The sequence below is a fragment of the Sturnira hondurensis genome, unplaced genomic scaffold (assembly GCF_014824575.4).
Source record: "Sturnira hondurensis isolate 20B ecotype Veracruz unplaced genomic scaffold, ASM1482457v3 Scaffold0016663, whole genome shotgun sequence".
Lineage (NCBI taxonomy): Eukaryota > Metazoa > Chordata > Mammalia > Chiroptera > Phyllostomidae > Sturnira > Sturnira hondurensis.
This window is the reverse complement of record NW_028089294.1, coordinates 8,485,860-8,503,303: the sequence shown is the minus strand read 5'-3', so window position 1 is coordinate 8,503,303 and position 17,444 is coordinate 8,485,860. Positions and strand designations below refer to the sequence as shown.

At 45.0% G+C, this 17,444-nt stretch overlaps 1 protein-coding gene across 3 annotated transcripts in view; it reads left to right on the top strand.

Moving 5' to 3' along the window:
* VIT (vitrin) overlaps nt 1–17,444 on the top strand; it is a 95,855-nt gene that overhangs the window by 35,598 nt on the left and 42,813 nt on the right. For 2 of the 3 annotated variants that reach the window (XM_037066684.1, XM_037066683.1), the window contains exons 4-6: nt 5,948–6,104; nt 10,978–11,111; nt 15,141–15,218. In XM_037066684.1, coding sequence (XP_036922579.1) covers nt 5,948–6,104; nt 10,978–11,111; nt 15,141–15,218 — 369 coding nt within the window. The remainder of the gene's footprint in view (nt 1–5,947; nt 6,105–10,977; nt 11,112–15,140; nt 15,219–17,444) is intronic. The other variant, XM_037066685.1, reaches the window with a different exon arrangement.

The window sequence follows — 17,444 nt, the reverse complement described above, 5'->3', positions numbered from 1 at the left end:
TATGATGTTACAGAGAAGTTAACCTCAGTTATCCAATCACACTTGCATGGAGTGTGGATATTTTCTGAAACCTGGCAAAAACATTGCTTAGAAGGACCGATCTTTACAGACTTTCTGAAGTGCTTAAAGCTTGAGCTTGGAGTTATCCGCTGAGGCAAATGCCCTTTGCCAGGTTTGTCTTTTTCAGTGATTTCCATCACATCCCCTATAGTTTCCCCAACTCTCTGTATATCCTTCTTGAGAAATCTTTAATTACCAAAGGAAAATATTCCCGTAATCCCACAATGCTGCACATCTTTTTGGCAAAGGCTTGCTGGCTCAGGTGAGAATGTGATGTAGTGTTAGAATCAGATACATAAGGGTTCAAACTCACCAAAGCTATAGCTTGATCGTCTGATGTCATCTCAAGCTTAGTTTGGCCACCATGGCTCCCCAGATGTCACATTACGTCTGTGAAAATACCAATTCTGTAACCTTCCGAAAAGCCTGGAGCTCTCCCTGTGATTGCGGGAGAATCTGAAACATTCCTCAGTTTTATCTACCAAGCCTCTTTTGTGTTCCCATGGCTTTCCTGCCCTGCTTTGCCCTGCGACTCAGCCACTTTACAAACTCCTCAAAGAAACTTCCTTTCCTTGAGCATTTTATTATATCTTGGAGCCTTTACTAGAGATTTGCAAGGATCAAAAGGAGGAGTCGACTCATGGAACACAAGATCTTCCACCAGCACCTCATTCCACAACCCCTCTCTTCCTTACCATTTCATGCCCAACCCTCTCCCCCTGTATAACAAGCCCATGCAGGCCCTTGGAAGCTCAGCTTCCATCTCAGGTAGGCTTATCAAGAAATTCCTACTGACAATATCATCATGCAGTCTTGAAAAGATCTAGCAAAGACAATCGTCAACATTTGGGTCACAGTAGGGTTATTAATTTGTCTAGTCCCCATGTGATTTGATCCATGCTGACCTCCCAGACATCACTGTGGACCCCCTCTCACTCACTGTGCTCCACGTACACTGGCCTCCTTCGTGTTCTCTAACCGCCAAGCCCACTCCCAATCAGAGTGTTTGTCCTGGCTTTTCCTTCTGCTTGGAAGGCCTTTCTTCCAGGCCTTTGCTGGCTGACATCTTTTCATCATTCAAGTCACAGTATTAGATTAACTAGAAAGGAATGTAGGGACCAAATCCTTGAAGGCCTCATAGATATCTTAAGGAACTCGGACATTACATTATCCTGAGAATAATAGAAAGCCAATGAGGGGTTTCAAGCAGGAGAACAATGGAATCAGATTACATTGTTAAAGCACCATACTGGCTGTTCAATGAAGAAAGGACTGGGGCAAAGGATGTGTAACATGGAAGGGAGAAGACAAAACAGGAGGTGACTGTGTTAATAGCTAAGAGAGGATATGTCGGTGACTTGGACCAAGGGGGAGGTAGAGAAAAACAGCAGATCTGGAAATAAAACCAACAGACTTGCTAATGGATTGGTTTCATTCATTCATTCATTCAATCATTCGGCAGTTTGTTGAGCAACAAACAAAAATCCCTGCCCTCCTGGAGTACATTTCCTGATAGATGGATGAAGAGATAAATGGAACTGGGACATTGGAAAAGTAATAACATTTAAACACAGGAAGGGAGAAAGGATTCCAAGTGTGAGAATGGATACAAACCAAGTCTGCAAGGTAATATTCATTTGAAAACTACCAGTGTTCAAATCCAGCAAGTTCCATGGAGGGGACCGTGGAAAGGCCTTAAAGATTCTGGAATTCTTCATCAAGGCAGTAAAAAGCTAACGATGGTTTTTGACCAAAGATTCAAATTTAATTCAATCAAATGATCAGTGACTGCCTAAGAAAAATGGGAAAGAGTGCTTTGCAGAAGAAGTCCTTCAAAGTCTTCCTACAAAGGAAGAATTAACATGATCTGGTTGCTGGGAGTTGGGATCATGGAGAAGAAATCATTCATCTTCCAATTTTATTTAACGGTCATTTTTATTTGGTTTAGCTAACTTTTTTACATAATTCTCTTAAAATAGGATTTTAGTCTAGTTGAATACCATAGTCCAACAAAACCATTTAATGGCAAAACTATTTATGTGTAAATGCTTTTATGTTATAATTTCTCTTCACTAACATACAGTAGGCAAACTTATAATGGCCTTCTCAAATTGATTAGGAAATTTGTTTTCCAGAAGCAATGTGGCTTGCCTAGGATCATTGAGAAGATAAATGGCAAAATAAAAAGTAGAATACACAATTGCATTTGGCTTGCTGCATTAGTGGCTGACTGCACACAACATCACCCAATCATTACTCTGTTGCTAGACCAGGCAGGAGACCTAATGCAGAACAGAAACATCTGTAGTTCAGCCTCTAAAATCCCAATATTGCGTGAAAATAGTGGCTCAGACAGTCCCAGTTTTTCCCAGGAACCCTCTGAGATCAATACAACAGACTCATTACCTCAATGAGTAGCAACAGAAGGATATCCTACAGTTCTAGCCATTTGAGAAGGAATCCTTGGCAAATTCTGGGATGCTCCAATGTGAGGTCTGTCATGAAAGTGACCATGGCCTTGAGAAGTCTAACTTTAAAAGATCGTATAAGAAAGAAGCAAAGCAAATGGCCAAAGAACAGGACTCTGTGCAAAGGCTCCAATGAAGCAGTTCTGGGTTCCCCCAGGGTCTCTGTGACTTTAGCTCAGGGTTTCCTCACTGCCACTGGCAACTGTCCACGCACAAAGAAATGGGAGAGTTTCTCTTCTTGTTTTCTCCAAATGTTCCTGCGAGTAAACCTTTTTATGGCTTCTGAATAAGTTCTCACCTGGGGTTAGGAGTGCAGACACAGTATCCCCTCAGCACCCCACCCTCTGTTTTGTCATTTGCCAAATGACTTCCTGGGAATGATGCTTCTGGAGCTGCCTTAATTTTGGCCTGTCCTCTTAAAGAGGCTACTTTCTTCCCTTTTAAGATAAAACCCAGGGAATGGGGAAGGGGGATATGAAAATGAGCCTAAGCAACAAAGGAGAAGAGAAAGAGAGGAAAGGAAAACCTAAGCTCTCAGATGGAAGAGCTTGAAAGTAATCAGAGGAAATGCAAAAATAAATCATCTTATTTGGAATTAAGGTGGATAAATGGAAGGTTCTTGGAAGATTACAGGACAACAGACAATTTCACAAATCACTGTGAGGAGACATAAATAAAGAAACCATGGCTTCCATACACTCGAAGATGAGCTGCCCAAAGGATGCAAATGGCTGCCTCTTCCCAGCTGGATTTAGACATTATAATTTCCAGTGATTTGGGCAGTAATTCTGAAATTTTTAATTAGCTCTCTCTCTCCAGCTTAATATTCTCTACAAATTTAACAGGTATTTGACCTTTAGCTACACTTTGCCATTGCACCTTGTTTTTCCAAAGTGCATGAGCCTATGAGCTCGGTTATGTTTCTTCACCCACCGTGGGATGAGCTGATCCACCAGTTTTGCTAATCCAGTTGGGTGCAGATGAAGCAGATCTTATTTAAGATACTTCTCAGGCCTATGTGCAAACAAGTCAAAACAATTATAAATAACAAATGCCCCTTAAAGGAAGGGGTGGGGGAATTGATTAGCAGGAAGCAAAATATTCCCCTGTGAAATTTTTCCCCTTATCTTTTTAAACCAATTATTTCATGGAAAATCCCACTGCAAGTGCTATGTGCACACTGAAGCCTTTCATTAAGTTTAATCATCACATAAAACTCATACAGTAAGCTTCTAGATATAGCCTCAACTTCAGAAGATTTGGGTTGGTCTGCCAGGAAGTCCAAAATCTTCGGGAGCCAAAGTTACAATCCAGTTCAAGCCCAGTTCAAGCAGCTTGTCACCTCCTATTTCAAATAAATAAGAACCAAGGAGGGATACTTTGCTTTTCTTTCCATCTAAGGGAGTAGATGCACTTGAGAGTGGGAAAGTCATCTGCAGAAATGAGGGGACCTGAACACATCCAGCTACACCCAGGGATCAAACAACTAACTAATTTAAGGGAGACTACAGTGGCATCTTCAGCCCTCAAAAAGGCCTTTTTAAAAAAATACTCTAACTCAAAATAGTAAATGCAGCCTTGAGTATCAGGGTTTAAGAGAATAAAAGATAAAACGAAAAGAACTTTGGAGAGGAGGCAACCTGTGGTGGGAAGAATGAAACCACAAAACTGTTCTAAGCACAGTGCTCCACGTCTTAATGTGAACCACAGGTTGTCTGAGCCTCTGATCAAGCTCAGCCCCGGGGCTCCCAGGAGAAGGGCTTCTTTGCTGGCCCAGCCCTGATTGGCACAGATTGTCTGGGAGGGGTGTTTCAGTAAAGAGTAGGAGTTCTGGCTTCATTCTCTCTGGTCTGAATGAAATGCAACTCTGCTCCAACCAGGTGTGTAAGGGTTAAGAAAATGAGTGTGCATTCTGGATACAGCTGGAAGCCATTAACAGCTCTGAGACCATCTCAGTGACCCAGTTAGAGGGTGGGTGGCCTGGCAGAGATCCTGAATCCATGCACATGTACGTAATCACAGACTCCTAGCACTGGGCGGGGCTTCATTTCTACCTCCCACCCAACGTGGAAATCGCCTCTCCAACTGTACAGACTCTGCGTGCATGCTTCTAGCCCATTCGCTGCGCGTGGGGCAGCGCATTCCTACAAGGGCAAACTCTACTACTAGAAAAGTTCTTCTTGGCCAAACTTGCCTCCATAGCAAGACTACCCTTTAGTCCTAACTCTGCCTCTGGTTTCACAGCACACCTCAGGCCTACTTGTGAAGACGGCTATCACTTGCTTCCCAGTTCTCTCCTTCTTAGGGCCAAATCATCCATTTCTGCCAGCCATTCCTCACATTTGGTAGTTTCCAGACCCCAGCTGAGCCTGCTCACTCTTTGAATGGCGCTCCTGCTTCAGTCCCCTTCTGAAGAATAGGACCCAAAACGGAATACACTCCCAGCTCGAAGAGCATCAGTATCGTGTCACCTGGGAGTTTTTGCAGGAAGCGTCTTTTTCAGGGAAGGTGCAGCCACTCTTCCTTGTAGGCCCTGCCGGCAGAGCATCCACCCACCACACCCCCCAGGCAGGCTTTCAGCTCCAGAAGACTCGCCTAATACACTGGACAGGACTAGCCTGGCAACTGCTGTCGCAGAGCCAAAAAGGAGGGAGGAAAGAGTGAAGGAAGATTCCTCTGGGTGCTCAGCGTGGAGTTCCAGCTTTCCACCACGTTGAGGCAGACAAGATCACCCCCATCTTGACCACGGGTCTAGGACCTGTCCTCTAGTACCAAGACAAAAGGTCACTTTCATTTTCTATCTCCCCCTCCAAAGACCTGCGTCCCACACCCCACATGGAACACAAGCACTCTCAAGCCTCCTTCCCCTGGCCTGGCCCTACTGATCAATCTCAGCCCTCCCACCAGGCTCCCGCACACAGCCTCTGCTGCAGCAGGTCACCCCTGTTGGAGCCAGTCCTGAGCCCTAGGCCCATGCTCCCCTGCTTGCCTTTCTTGGAGTAGCTTTCCTCCCCCCTGTAAGGTTGTCTGAGAGTCTTCTCTTTCCCTGGGCCAGCTCGCGCCTGAAAAACGAGGGCTCTCCAGCCATCAACTGCAGCTGATATTGCTGGTCACTGGAAGTGGATCTCTTCCCAAAGTTCTCTTCAGTTAATTGATTGTCTACAATAACACAGGAATGAGCCTTTTGTTTTTGCTCTCCGCAGTTAAATGCAGTGGAGGGTCTTTGTCAGTCATTTCGTCTGAGGGATGTCCTAATTAATTACATCTTTGCTTCCATTATATAGAGGGTATCTAAGGTCAGGCCAGGCTGTGGCTTTCATAGATTAACTAAATGGACATTTATGACCTAACAGAGTCACCCCATACATATGTAAGCTGACACCATAAGGTGTAATTCTGACCTCATTTTATATCCTCAGCTGTGCCTCAGATCAACTGTGATGTCAAAGCTGGAAAGATAATCAATCCTGAGTTTGTTGTGAAATGTCCGGCAGGATGCCAGGACCCCAAATACCACGTTTATGGCACAGACGTCTACGCTTCCTACTCCAGTGTGTGTGCCGCTGCGGTTCACAGGTGGGCAGTTCTGAGCTACTTAACAACTAGCAATCGGGGTGTGGGCAGGGAGCCAGTGCCGGGTCGCCTGACTTAGCAAACAAAAATGTACTCATTTAGCTGAGCATCCTGTGTTTCATCCGGCAACCCTATCCCATGGGATTCTGCAGGAGCCATGCATGGTCCCAGACGCCCTCCCCAGTGCTCTGTGGATGGGGTGACTGGCTTCTCTTTACACTTCAGGGAAGACGGGAGGAAGACTCATGTTTGTGACAAGAAAACCAACATTCTTGATGATGTAAAGAATTTTTTCTCTACCTGTATGTGCTGAGCAAGGAAATACTAGAGATGAGACTTAGGAAGGGCCAGAAGTCTGGAGAAGGAATGACCCAGCTATGGCGATGGCCTGAGACAACTGGAACCAGAGGAGTGAGAAGGGGAGGCGAGGTGGCACTGTTCAGTCAGCTGTTGGTTTGAGGTCCAGGCAGGAGGACAGGAGGCAGGCCATGCTGTGGACTAAGTCATTGCCTGAATAAGGAGAGGCAAGAGTGACTGCTGCAGAATCCTCAAACCTCTTTTTTTTTTTTTTTTGGCTTAGAGTCAAAACACAAGACCTGTCTCTTTAGTTACTATTTTTGATAATAAGGTTAATGTGTGTGCGTCAAGCACGTCACCTGTGATATCTTACTTAAACCTCACAATCCCCCTACGCAGTAGGTACTGCTATTACCTACACCTTAAGGATGAAGAGAGGTGGGGACTCAAACACAAGCCTGTGCNGCTGTTGGTTTGAGGTCCAGGCAGGAGGACAGGAGGCAGGCCATGCTTTGGACTAAGTCATTGCCTGAATAAGAAGAGGCAACAGTGACTGCTGCAGAATCCTCAAACCTCTTTTTTTTTTTTTTTTGGCTTAGAGTCAAAACACAAGACATGTCTCTTTAGTTACTATTTTTGATAATAAGGTTAATGTGTGTGCGTCAAGCACGTCACCTGTGATATCTTACTTAAACCTCACAATCCCCCTACACAGTAGGTACTGCTATTACCTACACCTTAAGGATGAAGAGAGGTGGGGACTCAAACACAAGCCTGTGCCCCAAACCACTGCCCAGCACGGCCTTGAGATGAAGCCCTGAAGTCAGGACTTGGATAATGGATACTAGGTGGAGTTTCTGAATTATTTAACTTCTGGTATCTTTTTCCTTTTCCTTATTTGTATATCAGTCACTTGATTGTTCAGTTGTACCTCTGCCAGAGAGAGGGGAGAAAGTGTAAAATTCATTCCTTTTTAAGGTTTCTAGCCAGTAGCTTCTCTGAAATTTGGAAAAGCAGTAAGAAAAAAAAATCTATGTGTAAAATAAGAATGAAGAATTACTAGTAGATTTTCTTGGCCACAGCCCTCTTTTCCCCCACACTGCAGAGGGATGATGAGCTAACTGATTTTTTTTACCATGGGCATGACTATGAAAGCTCTATCAAGGGTAAGTAGTGGAATATTAAAGAAAAACAACACTAAATGCTGTTTCTTAACTCCAGACTATGAAATAAAAATATTTTGCATTCACTCTGAAATCGGTTTCATTCAAAAAGGAAAGAGGTATATAAATCTACACCCACATGCATGGGCACGAACACATGTGTGTGCCTCCCACACATACTTGCACACATGAATGCTCACATCATCCCTGTACACACACGTGCATGCCCATGCAGCTCCACATCAGCACTTTCCATCTGCAATCGAGATGGTTGGTGCAGGCTTCCTCTGACACTGCCTGGCATGCTTCCGAGACAGGACAGAGCCACATGAGTTAATCTGACCTCACCAAAGGTGTCATCATAATGGCAGTAACCCCTTACACTGTGATTCTCTTTTGAGCATCACCTCAACCCTACGAGGCTGCTGTTAGCATCCTCATTTGTCAGAAGAGAAACTACAGTGTAGGGAAGTTAATTAAATTGCCAGTGAGTTGCACATTCAGGGTTAGAACCCACGTTCACGACTTCTTGCCCAGACCCGGGGTGATGATAGGAACAGGGTGTCCCAAAACTGCCTAATGTACAAAATGAGGGTGTGAGGAGGATCTGGACATTGGATCACAAAGAGCTGGCAAAGGGTGATGGATGGACTCCCCTCTAGAGAGAAACTAAAAAAGGCATTGACAGGGACCAGAACTCTGGAATCACAGCATCTGGGTTAGAGTCGAGGAATTCGCTGGGAAGAACGCAGATGAGGGCAGAGGAGCAGAGGGCAGCTGGAGTGTTTCAAAAACAAGATCTGCTCCTTGAGCAACTGAGTGTCACTGCAGATTCAGGACTAGTGTCTCATCGAGCAGGAAATTCTATTTGGAAAGAAGTATCACTGCCCATGGAGAAGATGAACAGGGGTCTTCAGGAAGAAAAATACATTTTTTGGATCTAACAGAAGGAGTCTGTTTTCAGAAGGCAGGACTTAAGACAGAAACCATAAGTAGAAAGTGCACGAGAGGCCCCCTGTCATTGTCCTGCCAGAGCCCGCCTCCAGTGTCTCTTGTGGTCATCAAGGGTCTGGTGCATTTGCAGGGGACTGTTGGCACCCCCTGTAGGTTACAGACCACGGCACTCTCCAGGAAATGCCCTTCTCTAAGAGAATGTTTGGGAAACATCGCATCCTCGGTGAAGTCCACAAGACGAGGCCTCACTCTCTTCTACGACACCTGGAACATCGCGTGGGAACACTATCCTCACCTCTCCCAAAGTCTAGGTTTTCAGTCCCATATGACCTTCTCAAGGGAAAGTGGCAGCCAAGCTTGAGAGCCCGTGGGCCCTCCACACGCAGCAGCTATAGTGAGTGCTCTGAGTTAAAACAAGAGCGAGTGTGTACCTGTGCACTTACACGAACACACACAGACACACTTCCTCAATACAATAGAATATAACACCAAGAGCAGAATAGTTTCTCTGGGGGGAAATAAAAAGCTGAAAGTTATTTTTATTTTGCCCATTAGTCATAAGTAAAGGGACCACGGGGCAATTCTTTTCAATAATGAGAATTTTCTGCCTGTGCCAGGGGTGTGCTGGTAAACGTGGCTGATTTACCAATTTCTGTGGTATAAACACTCCCACCATGTCTGCTTCCATGCTAGTGGTGTAACATGAACCAGCTCCCACAATCCTGAAAGCTTAACCACTGGCTTCGGGAAGCAGAGCCGACACCCCACTGACAAGCCTTCTAAAACAGGAGCATACAACACGGTCGTTTCCATCAGAAAATGTCCAGTCTACTTGGGAGACAAAATTAACTCAATACATTTTTAGGAAATAGCACAAGACCAAATAAAATCTCAATTGCGAGACAGAATTTTAAGGCGTTGTAAGGAAGGGGCCTAGCAGAGTCGTGTCTGAATCTCTGTGGGGAGGGGGTTAGGGACCAAGTGAGGCAGAAAGAAGTGGGAGCCATGCTGTCCAGAGCAGACAGAGCAGCGTGAACACGGAGACAGGTGAGTGAGAATCCTGTGGGCTGTCGGGGCAGCTGAGCCCTACCTGTCTGCAGCAAGGGGAAGTGAGGTAAGGATTCTGAGAGCTCCTGAGAGAAAAGAGGGTGGGATTGCAAAGACGTGAGGAGGTAGCTTCGGGAGGGACCTGTGCTTTCGAACCCCGAGAGGCAACTGTGACCGAGTGGGACAGACTCAGGATTCCAGGTCAGTTAGACCTGGGTTCAAATCCCCATCTTGCAATTTAGTAGTTGCAAAATCTGGAGTCATTCAACCCACCGAAGCCTGGTTCTGTGACCTGGGAATAACAGCATTCATTTCATTCCACAGCTCACAGGTTTGCCGAGGGGACCCAGAGAGATCCCATGTGGGATTGATTGTAAAGCAATTCAGTGCTTTAAATGTCAAGTATTATTATTGCTTTCTTTTCTTCTAGACCATGGGGAAGTTGAGCATTGAAAGTTGTTGATTCACCAATAAAGGAGGAGAGCAGGAAATGGCAACTCTTATTCCTGAAGGGAAGGAAGGGGGTTGATAAAAACAAATCTAAGTACTTTTCTTTTTAGCTCCCCTGTGCCATACAGTACAGATATCCCAAAAAGCCGTTTTAACCTCTGGGGCAAAGAAATGGCTGCGTGCGCATGATATTCAAGAACCAGAACGGAGTCCCTACCTCACACAGGAGGGAAGATACGTTAGTGTCGCCACATCAGGATCTAAAATCCTAGAAATTAAATAAACAATTCCAGTCTTTGAGGGCTCCTTTGATGAGTTTAATTTAGTTCCTTCCGTGGCCGGAAGTAAAAGCAATAATTTGCTTTTAAGAACATCATTCCTCCAAAGGATTGCTGGTTCGATTCCCAGTCAGGGCACATGCCTGGGTTGCAGACCAGGTCCCCAGTGGGACGCATGAGAGGTAACCACACATTGATGTTTCTCTCTATCTCTTTCTCCTGCCCTTCCCCTCTCTCTAAAAATAAATAAATAAATAAAATCTTTTTTTTTAAGTCTTCATTAAAAAAAAAAGTCATCCCGCACACACCCTGTGAAATAACTGGAGTCATTCTGTGATGTTGCTAAGCCAAACTGGAAATTGTCAGGAAAGAAGTTTTACTTAAGAGAGTAGCAGGAATGAGGAACCCAAGAAGAAATCTGAGGCAGGGTGGCGAAGAGAAATCCCGACAGACTGAACAGTCTGGTGCTGCAATGAGAAAAAGAAGGGCTTCCGAGCTGGGAGGTGGGGTGCTGGGCGGAGCCTGGTTCGGGGCTGGGCTGCAGGGCGGCTGAAGGTCAAGGGAAACCTTTTCATCATCTCACTGCTTTCCTATCTCTCAGTAAAGGTGGAGGCTGGTTGGATACTCTATTGATCAGCTCAAATAGTATTTGTTCCCCCTTCAAAAGAACTTTGTTTCTCTCCACAGCGGTGTGCTCGGTAACTCAGGAGGGAAAGTACTCGTTCGGAAAGTGGCCGGGCAGTCTGGGTACAAAGGGAGTCTGGCCAACGGCGTGCAGTCCTTATCGCTGCCGCGCTGGAGAGAATCCTTTGTCATCTCAGGTACGCACACACCCCGGAGGTGCTGCCACACTCAGGGGCTCGGGTTCAGTGATCTCGAGGGCCAAGAGGTGCTCTTTTCAAGGTGCCGTTAGTTTTAATTTATGGCCCACCTCATTTCATGAAAATCTGAAGCACTAGTTCTGATCATCAGGATCACGAAACAATGAATTATAATTACAGTGATAAATCACTGCGGAGCCTGGAAGTTTGAAAAGGCTCCAATTACTCATTTGAAACACAACTGCAGCTATCTATCTGTAAGCCCAATCAAACTTTTTAATTAAGTGATTTTAATAACTCGGGTTTTCAACTGCTCCTTTTGTTAGGCCAAATCAGTCTCGTATCTAGAGCCTTACCCCCTGAGATTGCTGGGAAATAAACAGAAAGGGGCACGGGCTCTTGGGGAACTGGGCAGGAGCTCTATCTGAGATGTATTGTTATTTAATAACTGTCTCACTAGTCAGTCAGTTCTCACTATGTAGCTTCGTTGAATCTTTGTCGATAATCGTTTTCACTTTTCCCCCCCTTTTTCAAAGAGGCAATGTCAGTGAGCCAATAGTGACTAGGTGATTCCACAGTGAAAAGGTAACCAAGTATCTTCGTGTTATTATGACCCCCCCCCTTTTTACATTGGGAATTTCCCCAACCTATATTTAATTTACAGAAAGACTCAAAGATTATCAGAGTGAACCCCTATATTGCCTTCACCCAGATTCACCGGTTTTTAATGTGTTGCTACATTTGCTTTATCCACTTATCCCCCTATTGTCCACTTACATTTGTCTGAACCAAGTATAAATAAGCTGCAGGCATCAAGGTACTTTATCTTCAGCACACATCTTGTAAGAACAAGACCATTTTCTTTAAAAAACCACGATGCCGACACCACACCTAAAAAATGAACATTGATACAACATTATCTGATAAATAGTTCTTATTCAATTGTATCCAATTATGTTAAAATAGTCTTCAAAATAATTTCTTCTTTTTTTGGATCCACAGTCCAATCAAGGGTCATCCATCCATGGCACTTAGTTGTCATGTGAACTTAGTGTCCTTCAATCTACAACCATCTCATCACATCACCTTTTTGGTCATGAACAACAATGACATTTTTGATGCTGCCCCATAATCTGGACCACAAACATGTCCAATCGTATCCTCATGATTGGATTCGGGTTAAATATTTTGGCAAGGATGCCACTACACGGGTAGCATCGCAGTAGGCCTGTTACGTCACATCGCAACGACTGTATCGGGAGGCACATAATGTCACCATGTCTGACTACTAGTGCGGCTAAATTTGATGATTTCAACATTTTACCTTATCTCTCCGTGGTGAAGACACCTTGTAATTACCAGGCAGTCTTCGGGTGATACTTCAAAACAGCATGAATAGCTTGTTTCCCAGCGAATCACCCCATGGTTTTGACATCTAATTGATGATCCTTGGCGTGGCAAGAACTACATTAGTAATTGGAAAATTATACTTGTTCTAATTCCATCACTTATTCCACATTCATTAGCTGCTATTTTTGTATACAGAAGAAACTTCCCCCCTATGCACACTTTGGGCTCAAATCAGTCTGATTTCTAAGTCAGAGAGTGGAAAGTCATCAACCACAGCACAGGTCTGTCTTGGAACAAAGAATTCAGAATGGGGGGGGGGGCGTTGTGGAGATGCTAATGTCTAGAATACAGATTTGTTGAGCCTAGAGAGAAATATATCTCTGCATTAGGTGTTTACCAAGTAGCTCCAGGCTAAGTAAGAGTATTCTGATCTAAAGTACTTCACCTGCAATCCAAAAATCTCAACAGAGGTTTAAAAGAAAAATTAATTCCATGAGACTACCAATTTGCTGAAATTATTCCCTATAAATCTCAACTTCCACATTACCTCATTCCATGTACTGACATTTAACCGGAAACCTTTTTGCCAACAATAAACATTTGTGCTTCTGCAGTGGTGAGGAGCGTCTTTTGAAGGGACAAGTTAGCAAGTGCCCCGAAGCAGAGGAATGATGTCAGCTGACTGGGGACCAGGGCACTTCCCCTCCTGATCCATTGCTCAGAGTCTCAAGTTTTGCAGAATCATGTCAGAATCCCCCTCAGATGGCCCAGAGGCCTCCAAGACCTTTCTATGGGTTTTTATTTCTAATTGTCACATGCCAGCTGCACTCCTTTACTTAATTTGCACTGGTCTGGGAGGGGGCTGGAGCGGGGAAGGTACATTTTTGGTCAGCAAAATCTTTTGAAAGTCTAGAGATAAAGAAGTCTCGGGGGGAGGGGGGACCCCGTAAAACTGCCCATTTGTTTTTGCTCCCCGTTTTAGGAAATGGAGCTCATGCTCCTTTACCTTCTGAATAGACATAGAAAGAACCTCGGGGTTTTGGAAGGGTAGGAAATAGAGACCGGGTCTCGGGCAGCGCTCTATCGAGGCAGCCAGGCCACAGCCAAAGGCCCTCCTTGCATCTGAAATGACTTCCATTGTTGTCTGTTTGGATCAGGCCCTGACCCGGGCGGAGGACCTGGAGATGCCAAGCTCTGCTCCCAGGTGACGCTAATGACACGCAGTAACTCCTCTAAGCCCGAACATTTTGCTTCATCCCCACTTTGAGTGACATTTGTTGGTAATACCAGATAAATTTTTTTGCATTTCTATGGTGACATGTAGTTCCCAAACCTTTAACTTTGTTTCCATGAGACCCCACGACTCTGTGTAGTAAGTTGATTTATGTCAGTGTGCCTATTTTCTGGAGGAAAAAAAAACCAGGAGTCTCAGAGGTTGAGGCAGTTAACCAATGGCAAAATAGAAAAAAAAGTGTGTATATTTCTCAATCGTTTACATGATTTGGGGTTATAGTTTACATTCAATATTATTTTTTATTAGTTTCAAGTAAAATCTATACTTTCTTGTTCCCAGTCCCAAACTCTTCCTGACACCCCATTATTTTGTCTGCTTCATGACCCTATAACCCTTTGTGACAAAATTGCAGACTAGATTCTGTTCTGCCCGCCCCCGGGCTCGCCATTTAGCAGACCTCACCATCCTCTCCCTACCCGCACCTTATAAAAATATTCCCTCACACTGAGAATTGCAATGTTTTCGTCATCAGATGGAAATATTGGATAATGGGTATTTGAATTTTAACAGAGATCTAAGCATTAAGATAGCCCTTTACTGAATAAATATTTACTGAGCTTCTACTACTGTCAGACACTGCCGTAGGCACTGGGAATTCAACAGTGTGAGACAAATTATCTGCCTTTGGGAGACTCTATTACATTCCAGAGACACTTTCTGTTTCACGGTGAAGCTTCCGTCATGACCTCATGGTGGGGGAAGGCTGCAGGTGACACACAGCCTTTCAGGCAATCGTCAGTCCTATCCAGCTTTGTACTTGCTCGCCCAGCCCCTACCCCCCGACTGCTCTTGTTTTTCATGCCTCCATTATTTCCCTGATATACATTAGCATTCCCTCCCCTGGCCTGGCAACTTCTTCTCTCTGGGTGGGCAACAAATGCATATTTTCAAGGCTGATCCATATTTACCTACTTTCAGGTGCCCGTAGTGCCCTGGAACTCCCAACGGATCCCCACGGGGCCGTGAAAGAGAGAGGCAGCCACCCAGGCACAGCCAGCCTGGGACCAGAGCCTTCCAGTATCTAAAGAGGAGCATGGGGAATGTTTTTACATCCATCTCCTGACCTAATTAAACATTCGAAGACACGTGTATGAAAAACTCAGCTTCCACGTCCCATCTTCATGGGCAAAATAACGTTTGCTAATGCTAACTCTGAGTCATGGAGATTTTATTGCTTCCTTTTGAATACTAATAAAGCACAGGCTACCCCAGAAAACAAAATGCCATCTGACTTTTGTATTGTAATCAATAGTTCGACATGGGGCAGACTGATCTTATTGAACTCAAGAAAGAGCCATCAGAAGGAGGGAATCAGCTTATCAGAACAGAGCCATCTAAAACCTCTAACCCTAGAAATAAAATCTTTTCTTTTTCTCTTTTTGCAGAAGGTAAACCCCCAAAGGGCGTAACCTACCCATCGGCTCTTACATATTCATCAGCTAAAAGCCCAGCTGCTGAAGCAGGCAAGTGTTCACGAGTGATCCCATCTAAATCTTCTGAGTTCGTAAACACGCATTTACTGTGTTTTAGGAGATAGTGTAGAAATTAACATCTTACCCAGTCGAGGCCCACTGACTGTAGGAGTATTTTAACAGTTGCCAGTAGAGGGGTCCAGAAATCAATGGGATCTGATGGTTGGGACTGAGGGGCAGGCTTTATTTTTAGTTTTCTGGTTTTTGCAATTCCAAGATTGTCTCTGTGTTTGTGTCATTTTCATTCAGATTTCAAGACTGTTTGTTGCCTTGAATGTTATCGCACTGTTACTTTAGAAGATAACATTCTGTCTGGAAATATTCCCTGGCAGCTGAAAAGCCAAAAGCTGTCTTCACTTAGGTATGAAATGAAGGGAAGCAAAGAGAATGATGTGGTTTATGAGATAACAGCACACGGCTAATCTGCAAAACCCAGGCCACAGACACACCATCTCTGAGGTTGTGCCGGCCTAGCATCATGTGGACGACAAAGGTGGTGCAGGTACAGGTAGACCTCAGGCCAGGAAAATACTTTTTTCTAGGCTTCTCTGTTAAAGCGAGAAGAGAGCTATGCAGTATGGTGTCTCTGGAAGTACTTTGATTTCCCACACAAAGGGAAGCTGTGAGTTGTGTTATAATGAGATTTTGTATTGCTTCTAGAAATTTGATGGGCTAGCTGATTTTGTTTATGCACTTCAGGAGAACTTGATTTAAGAATAGCAATAGAAGCCAGCATTTATCGAGCATTTGCTGTGTGCCAGACACTGTTCCAAGAGCTGATGATTGCATTTAATCACCCCAGCAACACCATGGGTGTGTACTATTCTTAGCCCTAATTTTCAGTTTGAGGAAAACACAGCACAGAGAAGTCTAGTAACTTGCCCTTTGTCACACAGCTAGTAAGTAACAGAGCTTAGAATCCATCCCAGACAGTCTGGCTCCAGAAACCTCTCTCTATACCATCAATCTGTATTTTTATGCTAATAACAGTGGATATAAAGAGTCCTAATTTGAGAAGCCGTGGTATTCAAATAGAAAATGTTTCTCATTTTCCCCCTAGTTACTTCTCCAACTGTATCTTTAATGATGCCTTAATTACTCTGTAATGTAGACTTGTTTGGGTTGAAGTGTGAGGTACAGATGTCCCCTTCCCCCCAAGCTGGCAGCAGATGATGGTGGCGCAGGGACCATTCCTGAGATGCCTCCTTTCCTTTTGGTGTGGGCACAGAGAATAGGAGTAGGTGACAGAGGTGCCCTAAGTGGCCCAGTGATGGAGGGAGAGTGTCCTGCCCTCTCTGTTGCCTCATCTAAGCCAGCAGTTCTCAGGGATTTCTGAGCAGGCAATAGGTGTGGGCATATCTGGAGCCAGGGATCAGTGTCCGGATGCATCCTGGGCCCTCTTGTTGGACCACAGATCCACGCCCCACCTCTTTCGCTGAGTTAGGTGTTTGCTCCCTAGCTCAGCCTCTGGGCAGGCCCTTTGCACAGAGCCACGGGAATGGCTCTTCTTCCCTTCAGGGGTTAGAGGAGAGCAAGAATGGGGTGAGGTGTCCTTTCTCTTTGCATCCCACTTCACCTTGGACTTCTGAGCCCTGCACCCCTCCCCACTTCAGAAAAAATCTCTGTGTTCATTCAAGTAAGCCCCCCAACTTCAGGGATCATGTGTCAAGCACCCCCTATTTTTATACAAGAGAAAGAGAGAACACTTCCAGACTCCAAAAACACTCCCCAAAATCTTTTCAGCAAGTTCTGTTTCTGCACGGCACCAGGTGGGCCCTTGGGTGCTGTGGCTCAGAAAGATGAGGGGGAAGAGAGAGGCCTGTCTCCCCACCCTGCAGGCCCCCGTGGTCTTAGTGAGTGAGTCCCTTGAAGCCCCTTTACTTGGCTTTTGGGGAAAACAAGGCATGAAGGAAAGGAGGAAAGATTCTTTCACCCTGACTGAACACTGCTGTCCCCAAACGGTGGCTACTAACCCCTCCTCTTCGTCTGGTCCTTTCCTCCTGCTGCCTGGCCCTGGTGAGGTGGGGTCAGTAACCATGCAGGTTCTACTCAAATGGCCCCACCCATGGGAAGTTCAGCGGCTCCTCTCCTCATTTAGAACATGGTACTGGCACCTTCTGGCTTCAGCTTGGGGCCTTAGCCAGAATCCGGACAACAGGGAGAATCAGGACAACCTCTTGCACCTACAGCTATCGATGGTCGATGGAGTTTTTTCTC